This window comes from Onychomys torridus, chromosome 21 (assembly GCF_903995425.1).
Source record: "Onychomys torridus chromosome 21, mOncTor1.1, whole genome shotgun sequence".
NCBI lineage: Eukaryota > Metazoa > Chordata > Mammalia > Rodentia > Cricetidae > Onychomys > Onychomys torridus.
This window is the reverse complement of record NC_050463.1, coordinates 20,704,699-20,714,837: the sequence shown is the minus strand read 5'-3', so window position 1 is coordinate 20,714,837 and position 10,139 is coordinate 20,704,699. Positions and strand designations below refer to the sequence as shown.

The 10,139-nt window shown below is 43.5% G+C and overlaps 1 protein-coding gene across 1 annotated transcript in view; it reads right to left on the bottom strand.

Moving 5' to 3' along the window:
- Positions 1-1,620: 1,620 nt before the first annotated feature.
- The window catches only part of Kcng3 (potassium voltage-gated channel modifier subfamily G member 3), a 48,691-nt gene continuing 40,172 nt past the window's right edge, over positions 1,621-10,139 (bottom strand). Inside the window, exon 2 of the mRNA XM_036171091.1 lies at positions 1,621-4,620. Coding sequence (XP_036026984.1) covers positions 3,975-4,620 — 646 coding nt within the window. The 3' untranslated portion in view covers positions 1,621-3,974. The remainder of the gene's footprint in view (positions 4,621-10,139) is intronic.

The following is a 10,139-nucleotide window of genomic DNA, read 5'->3' as shown; positions in this document are numbered from 1 at the left end:
TGTTGCCTAGGCTGAAATGATGAAGTATGACCTTTCCTGACTCACAACCCAGTGGACTTCAGTTCTTACGGGAGTCTGAGTGGGGTAAGGGTGAAGACCTTGGGGCAAGGTAGACCAGAAGGCCTTCCACGTCTGTTCAGTCCTAACTGCCCCTGAGCCTGTAGATACTGCAGATGTGACTGGATGGTTGGTCTGCTTTATTACACAAAGAACACACTCCTATGTCAGGCCAGAGGGGAATAATCTACCCCTGGGTGTTAAGTTTGAAGCTGCAAAGCTTAGCTAGATAGCAGAGCTAGGGGCTTTCAGTTATTTTCGCGTCTACAAAAAATGGAAAACGAGCTTCTTCTAGAAAATATCAAACCGACTAAGAAACTTCTCCACACATCAACATTCAACTTCAGTCCACCTCCACTCTTCAGGACCACAAGAGATGCAGGCAAGATGTGCACACAAAGACTGGAAAGGGCTGAGGAGATGGCTCAGCTGTAGAGGGGATTGCGGCCAAGCGAGACAGACTGAGCTCAATCCCCAGAAACCCCATGGTGGACACAGAGAACAGAAGCCTGTAAGTAAGTTGTTCTCTGACCTAGACTCTCTCTCCCCCTTCCTGTCCCCTTCTCTATCTCTCTCTCTCACACACACTACACGCACAGTAAAATAAATAAATGTTCTTTTCTAAAAAAAAGTATTACTTTGATATACTAACAGCCACTAGGAATAAATAGATTTTAACATTTTTATGTACAAATTTACAAATGTGCAATCACATGTAACTACTAACTTCCAACAACAAATGCAAGTGTTTGAACTCAACAAAAATAATAATTAAAACATAACAAAACAAAAACAAAAACAAAAAAACCTGGGTGTGGTGGTGCCCACTTTTAATCTGAGCACTCGGGTGGCAGGCGGATCTCTTGAGTTCAAGTCTAGCCTGGTCTACAGAGTGAGTTCCTGTGTCTCAAAAAAGAAAGAAAGAAAGAAAGAAAGAAACAAACAAACAAAAAAAACCCCAAAAACAACAAGAAAGGGAATTTATTGAGTTATATGCTCACTTTCACATATACTCCCTAATTTTATTTTTCCAGTCTTCCTACCCCCTTGTTTCAGGGAATACAAATTAAGTTGCATGTAAAAGTGATTGATCACATATGCTCAAACGCAGTGAACTCACAATAAAGACTTGGGCATCTTTCCCTCCTTGGTGTTGTGGATCTTCATGAAAGCATTTCTGCCATGCAGACCGAACTGTGAAGAATGCTGTAGTACATCTAAGGAGAATATACCCACCCTGTAATTTTTAAAAATGACTTATTTATTTTTAAATATGTGCATGTGTGTGTGCGTATATGTTCATTATATGTGTGCAGAAGTTTACAGAGACCAGAAGAGGGCACCAGATCCCCTAGGAACTGGAGTTTCAAACAGCTGTGAGCAACCCTGTGGGTGCTGGGAACTGCACTCCATCCAGTGTCTTGCAAGAGCAGGAAGCGCTCTTAAACACTGAACCATCTTCTCTGTGTTTGTTTTTAAAGCAGCTGGATGCTGTGGCATGCACCTGTAATTTTAGCACTTGGGAGGCAGAGGCAGGAGGATTGTCACAAGTTTACGGTCAGCCTTATGTACACAGCAAGAGATCCTATCTCCAAGAAAGCAAAATAAACAAATAAAAAATAAATTTTAAAAGAAATCAGTAATGCTCAGAGAAAACTGCACAATGCCTGTCCCTAAAAAGCTACAACATCCTACAGGATAAACCAACTCTGTTGTATTTTCTCATTTACGAGTGAACCAGTTTATCACGTCTCATCTCCATGTTTATAAACAGCTGAACTGATGAAAGCCAGCCCCTGTGAAAAGCCAAGCAGCATCACTTGCTACCTACAAGCAACTCAGAGTTCGTGGGTGGAATCTCACGCGTGGCTAACCATGTGCATGTCCAGGCATGTCCATCTCCTTGTCTCTTCCTATCAGTTTCTACCACACATCAGCCCGCCTGTCATACACACTGTGAGGATATGGCAATGTGTGTGTGTGCCCGCGAGAGCCCCCAGCTCACAATAGTACTAAGTTGCTTAGAGAGGTAATACATATTCACATGAAGTATCCCAGTGTCAGTAAAATTAAAGGTTACCATATTCTTACTAATAATATAGATGAGCTATCATCTGCATACGATTTGCATAAATCACAAAGCTTAAAAATAAGTAAAACTATGCCATATGTTCAGTTAAAATGCAACAAAAATACATAAATAACAATCGAGTGTGTGAAGTTAGCACACCAATGAAGGCAATGGGAAGAATTGGTGAGATTTTTTTCTTTTAATGGCCAGTAGCACATGAATTCAGAAAAGGGAATGAGGGGACAGGAAATGGTTTTTGCTATTATTACCTGATCATGGCAACGAGAAAGAAGTGTGGCCTTATGACAGTTCCTGCCAAAACTAGAGGTGTGGGCAGAAGAAACCGCTGGGCCTGCTTACAGGAGACAAAGATTTCATCCCTCACTCCTTAATTAGTGTTCTCTCTCTCTCTCTCTCTCTCTCTCTCTCTCTCTCTCTCGCCTTGCCTTCTCTACCCGTAATGGTGAAAGCTGACTGATGGCTAATATTCCTTTAGTGGACACTTCCAGTAATTCCTTCTCTGAAACACACATCCAGGCCCCAACCCACTTCCTTCACCCCGATAATCACAGTATGCACACTAAATTACTGGTGAATCAGTGACTTTGATTTTTGTGTGCGTTCACATGATTTCTTTATTAAGATTTATTGAAAATTCAACTGTCTAATTCAGTGTGAACATTTAGGACTCAACGGCCATCATTTCTGCACAGTCTAACGCTAGCGATCTAGACAGGGTAATGGTTGCCTGATACCCTTGCAAGAATTTTAGTCTCATTGTGATTCACAGTGATGGGGATCAGGACAAATAATTGCGTCTGCACTGCTTATAGCTGGCTTAGAGTTGACTTAGTGACATTGAACTAAGATAGTTCATTTCTCCTTTTATGGCAGTCTAGACAACACATAAGCATAACTGTTGTGCCAAAGGCTAAATAAATATCTTTCCATCTTTTAAACTCATGGTACGGAGGGAGAGTGAAGACCTGCATAAGAGAACTATGGGTCCTAACACTGAGAATATCAAACTATTTCTATTATCATTTTATGTTAGAAATTCTTGGCATCTGAATATTAGGACTTTGTGGCCTAGTCACGGCAATGGATTCTAATATCACCCAAGAAAACACTAAACAACACAAGCTCGCTCCGTTATCACATACTCTTTGGAAGTTATTTCAGGAAAGTGGGGAACCTAACTAGGAAGAGGAAACACACTTAAGGTTCCACGAAGTTCTGAAGATGAGGGAAGTGCCGGGCACAAAAATTAAACTGCAGATCAAGAAGTGTGCAAAGTTTTTCAAATAATATTTTTTGCTTGTCTCTAGCTCCACGATACAGTTTAAATTTGGGCCAACTTTTTAAAGTATTTGTTAAACAGTTCCCACATGTGACATATGTTTCCAGGATACTTCTGACATTGATATGAGAAATTATAAAACATTTAGAAACGAAAATGTTAGTCTCAAAAATAACACTGTAAGTTCCCAAGCCTCTTCTGAATTCGTTAAGAGGGAAAAGCATTTGGAGAATGGTGTCTTTCTGCTTTCAAGTGTTCAAATAATGTGCCCAACAACATCCCACCATGGAAGTGTGAGAGCCAAGACCAAAGAGCGTCAGGTCCTAAAGCTTCCTCTCGGGGTGGCTGCTGTGTGTGTGTGAGGCCCCGGTCTTGTCTACTCTGTACGTAGATCCCTTTACCCCTTCCGCTGGGAAGGACATCATTCACCCCACCAGCACAATGACAATGCCCCTACTGGGCTCACCCCCAGGAGAAACACATGAATAAGAAGCAGTGTCAACTCTCCATCAAATGAAGTGTGAGCAAGGACTGATCTACAACACATTAATTCAGAAACTCAGCCGAGAGGCTCCTACTATATCTGGCCGATCTAAACTTGAGCTCGTGATAACACTGCACAAAGCTATGGTAGATGAAAGTGATAGGTAATGCCAACAGAACAATCCCACTGACAACACAAACTCCTCCAAGGATTCTTCCAGGCACTGTGATAGGATACATATCTCCATAGCCAACTGTCGTCATGGAGATAATCACCCACCAGCAGGCAGCGGGGATGCTGGCGAAGTCCTTGTTGGATGTTTCTAGGTCCAACCCGTGTTCAAGAAGCTGAGAAAGTGCACTAAAGATTGCCATGGCAACACAGATGAAGACAAGTAACATAACCATCTCCCGGTAGCATCGCTTGAGAGTCAAACCCAGTGTCTGTAGACCAATGAAGTGCCGGGCAAGCTTGATCACCCAGAAGATCCTCATCATCCGGAGTACCCTCAAGGTGACTCCAGCCCTCTGGAGTTGCGAGTTCTCTCCCGTAAATACTGTCATGAGCACAGAGATGTAATAGGGCGTGATTGCCAGTAAGTCAATGATGTTCAGGGGTCTCTTGACAAACTCACACTTGTTCTTGGAGACAATGAACCTCACGATGCACTCTGCGGTGAACCAGCCTATGCAGATAGCTTCAATTATCCTGTCAAGGGATACAAAGGGAGAATTGATCATTTTATTTTTAAGCATTTTAATAGCTCTCTGATTCTTCAGATAGTACTACACTGACATATTAACTCAGTCACTTTTCCAGAAAACATGAAGAACAGACAGTGTTCACATCACCAGACCCACCAGGACGCAACACGACAGTAAGTACTACAATGGTAACTGAATTTCAAAGAGTTCTGAGGCCTTAGCCTACAGGAAACACCATTTGGGAGGAGTAGGCTAGTTGTTGTCTTTTTTAACCCATGATTAGCACTTGAAGAAAAAAATCTCTCTCCTATTTGGCAGTGTGAACTTAGCTTAAATTGATCTAACCATGTGGGAGAGTACACATATTCTTTGAGGACAATGGTTCCCAACTATGGGTTCAGCAATGCAGGATGGCACAGGAGGGTTTTGTTCCTAGAAGGTGAAAAATGTCCTAAAATGTGACTCTTTTTTTACATCCCTCCCCCAGTGGGCTTGTGCGGGAGACACTGAGGCTGGGGGAGCTTTTACGGATTTCATGAATGAACACTGCAGGGAAGTTCCAGGTCTGCTTCCCTCAGTCTAGAAAACAGACTAAGGACCCCTGGGCTGGGCCAAACCATTACTAAGATCTCCCCAAAGACCACAACTACTTGGTTTGTTACTTTCATAATGATTTTTGGGCAGCATATAGGTTTCTTTAAGATTTATTTATTTTTATTTTTTTTGTGTATGGGTGTTTGCCTGCATGTATGTATGTGCACCATATGTGTGCAGTACCCACATTGTCCAGAAGAGGTCATCAGATCCCCTAAACTGGAGTTAGAAACACCTAGAGTTATAGACAACTGGACTTATAGCCACCGTGTGGGTGACAGGAATCCAAGCCAAGTCCTCTGGAAGAGCAACAAGTGCCATTATTTCTCAGATTTCCTATACCACTGCCCATGTTGAAAATATTTGCAGAGCATCTTAGAGATAAGAGCCAGGCTTTTTAGAAAGAAGCAGCCACTGGAAGGCTCTAGCCACCCCCACCCTACCCCCTCCCCCATCTGCACTCTAAGGCCAAAGAAATCCAATTTTAGCATACTGGTTAGGAAGCTCTGGCGTGGAAGAGCAGCTAATCCAGAGGTAATTGCAAACTGACTTAAACATTTTAATTCCAAGGTAAAGTTATTGTTGGCATTCCATCATTCACTTTCCACACATAATCAAGGAGGTGGATGGAAGCAGGTAGACAGTATTATGAAAAAGAATTACAATAAGTTCACACCACAGAACCCAAGCTGCCCTGAACGTCACTTGAAAATGAGTAAATGCAATTAATTGGGTTTCCTTATTATGTAGCTTTGCAGGGCCATAAAGATGAACTTTATAAATTTGTACTTATTTTTTGAGTCAATACTCATCTTCACATGGCTCAAAACTACAAAGCTGGTCAGGGGTTTTGGCACACACCTGTAGTCTCAGAACTTGTGGAGGCAAGAGCATCAGGAATTCATGACTAGCCTCTGCCACATAGCAAGTCAGAGACCATCCTGGGCTTCACAGAATATACCACCTCTACCCCAAAAACCAAAACATGAATACAGAAAGGGAAATCTCTCTCAGCCAACCACGGTGATGTGTGCCTGTAGACCCCAGAAAAATATCAGCCAGGCAAGGCGATGTGTGCCTGTACACCCCGAAGCTTGGATGCTGAGGAAGGAGCATCACTATAGCTCCTAAGTTAAGGACCAGCCACAGGGAGACTCAAAGAGTCAGATGGTCTTCACTCTAATCCTATTTCCAAGCCACCCAGTTACTCTCCCCAGAGGCAAGAAATAGAGTTTCTTCTGAACCCTTACAGAGTTATTTTATGTGTGCCATAAACAAGTAATATCCTCAGCATCTCTTGGGGGATCATTTCTTTCAGTGAATAAAAAAGTTTTCTCAGTGGGGGGTGGAAAGGGTACATGTAGGATTGGGGGGGCATGCATGCATTCATGTGCCTATATATTACTCTCTACCTTATTCTCTTGAGACACCATCTGTCACTGAACCTAAAGCTAGGGCAGAGGTCAGCAAGCTTCCTCTCGCCTCCTGTTTCTGCCCACCCCCCCCCCCAGCACTAGAATTACACGTGTATGCACAGGTATGACCAGCTTTTTACATGGGTGTTGAGGATTTGAACTCAGGTTCCCAGGCTTTTGCAGCAAATGCTTTTACCCACTAAACCAGTGGTTCTTAATCTGTGAGTCACGACCCCACAGGGGTCACATATCAGATATGTAGACAGAGAGCTCTCTGGAAGAAGATATGGGCAAGTCCTAGCCAGATGCAGAGAAGGCAGGGCATACAGGAGAGGTACAAGCCACGATCCATGTGGCAGCATGCAGATAAATAGAAATGGGTTGATTTAAGTCAGAAGAGCTAGTTAGAAACAAGCCTTGCCGGGCAGTGGTGATGCACACCTTTAATCCCAGCACTCGGGAGGCAGAGGCAGGCGGATCTCTGTGAGTCTGAGGCCAGCCTGGGCTACAGATCGAGATCCAGGACAGGCTCCAAAGCTACATAGAGGAACTTTGTCTCAAAAAAAAAAAAAAAAAAAAAAAAAAAAAACCAAAGAGGAAAAAAGAAACAAGCCTAAGCTAAGGTCAAGCTTTCATAATTAATAAGATGTCTCTGTCATTATTTGGGAGCTGGTGGCAGGACAAAGACTCGTTACAATGGCATTTGCAGGAAAAGTGAGGCAGGAGAATTATGAGTTCCAGGCTAGCATGGGTTAATTCCAGGCTAGCATGGGTTACTTCCAGGCTAGCATGGGTTACATGTTGAGACCTTGTCTCAAAAAAAAAAAGAGAGAGAGAGAGAGAGAGAGAGAGAAGAGAAGTTGAGGAATGCACACACGCCCCCCCCCACACACACACACTTCGGGATGTGCAAGCTGGGCACACTAATATCAGCAATTGGGGGGTAGAGGCAGAAGGATCAGGAATGGGGTTCAAGGTTGACCTATCTTCTTTTTTCTTTTCTTTTTCTTTTTTTGAGCTGAGGATTCGACCTATCTTCAAAGCAACACAAGTTTAAAAATTTTTAAAGCTCCCTTACTTCTTAAACATGGTTCCACAGAATGCCTGAACGTTTGTATATGACCTACTCAGGCAGTCCACTAGGACATTAGGCATTTTCTAAACCCTGGCTCCCCAAACTAGGGTGCAAATTATATTGTACCTGTGTTATATGTTTCATGGTTGTTTTTTTTTTTTTTTTTAAGATTCATTCATTTATTCATTCATTCATTCATTTATTTATTTATTTATTTATTTATTTATTTATTTATTTATTTATTTAATGTATGTGAGTGCTCTGGCTGCATGTATGCCTTTATGCCAGAAGAGGGCACCAGATCTCATTACAGATGGTTATGAGCCACCATGTGGGTGCTGGGAATTGAACTCAGGACCTCTGGAAGAGCAGCCAGTGCTCTCAACCACTGAGCCATCTCTGCAGCCCCATGTGTTTTACTTTTTGAGACAAGGCTCTCACACTATAGCCCAGGCTGGTCTAGAACTCATTGAGTAGCTCAGGCTGGCTTCAAACTCACAGCAGGCTACTGGGCTGCTAGGCCCTGCTGACGTAACCTAATGCCCTGGTGGGAGCAATGAGCCGATGATGTCACAGCTGGGCCAGCCCACCACACAGTCACCAGAAGTAACCTAATGCTGTGAGGGTGAGGAGAGGGTGGCGTCTTCTTGCGTTGTTCTACACCAGTTCACGTTTTTGCAAATATAACTGTAGGATAAATCCTAGACTTGGGAGAAATGTTTGCTAGACCTTGCCTAACTATTCCCTCTAGCAACCCCGGGCAGTGCCCGCAGCCCCCCAAAGTAAAGCACCATGGAACTCCCGGAGCTCTCGGCCACTCTGACAGATGAGAGCCACAGTCCCATGTGAAAGGATGCTGAGAATATTTTCATATGCTATTTTCTGTTCCATGACCTATGCCACTTGCTCCAGGCCTTTAAATCTCCTCGCATACATGATGGAGATACCGCAGGGCATACAACGTGTCAGATCAAGTCTGTGTACCTCTCAGTCTGGACAAACTATCCACCGGCTTTGCCTATAAACATATTTGTCATGGGAGAGAACAAGCTATAGCCTTTGGTCAGAATCCATCTGGCAGTCCTTTTTTTTTTTTTTTGTATGACATTTTTTAATGGTTGGAGGGAGAAAAAAAATGAAAGAAAATTAGATTCCATGACATGTAGTAACTCTATGAAACTGGAATTTCTGTGGCCATATATGGTCTTACGGGAAGGCAGCCAAACTAGTCTGCTTGTAATTGTTTTCATGCTACAATGGGCAAGTCGAGTGAGTGGTCATCAGGACCCTGGCTGTCTCTTCTGGAGTGAATGGCGGTGTTTTCCACACAGTCACCAGGAGTAACCTAATGTCCTGGTGAGGGCAATGAGCAGATGATGTCACAGCTGGGACAGCTGTTTCTCTACTGTGGATATGCAGCTCTACTCTGGACTTTTTGATGACAGAAGCATTTCTGTCCTCTCCAGATTATTGGTGGGTCATAAATCTTGGAAGAGATGAAGAACACTAAAGAACAGGGGTTTTTGTTTTGTTTTGAAGATTTATTTAGTTATTATGCATATAGTATTCTGCCTGCGTGCATGCCTGCAGACCAGAAGAGGGAGCCGGATCTCACTATGGAGGGTTGCTGGGAAATGAACTCAGGACCTCTGGAAGAGCAGCCTGGGCTTTTAACTGCTGAGCCATCTCTCCAGCCCCGGACAGTTTTTAAATATACTGCTTGAAAAAGCCCAACATAATATCACTTCTACCCGGTTACATTTCCCATATTGCTAGACTCCTTGAGGGTGGGTGAGGGGTCATGTGACCTGTTTTAACCAATGGGCAATGAGGACAGGAGCAGACTGGAGTGGGTGTGCATTCTTGCCCGGCTGTGGTAGCCTGGGAGCCACAGGACGGTGGACCTCTACCAGCTCTATTCCGACTCACTGCGCACAGAGCACAGGCACTTTCCACCCTGACCCAGACTGGGCACGGTACATGATCAGTAACAAAATCTTTGTTGTGTTGAGCCCTGGGACATCTACAGCGTCCTGAGTTGGTAATAAACCAGTGAATCCAGTAAGCAGTAAACTGTGCACTCAAAAGGAACTCCCGGAAGACACTGTAGTACCAGATGACCATCTAAATCTGAAGACCAGAAACGAGAAATACTCAGGCAGAAGAATCTGGATTTTTGTTTTCTGTTTTTTTGTTTTGTTTTTAAGCGTTGACACTCTATAAGAAAATTCCACACCTGAACTCATGAGATGGGTCACAGTTAAAACAGAATAAGCTGGGTGGCGGCGGCAGCGCGCCTTTAATCCCAGATTTCAGGAGGCAGAGGAGGGAGGATCTCTGTGAGTTCAAGGCCAGCCTGGTCTACAGAGCGAGATCCAGGACAGGCATCAAAACTACACAGAGAAACCCTGTCTTGAAAAAAACAAAACAAAACAAAAC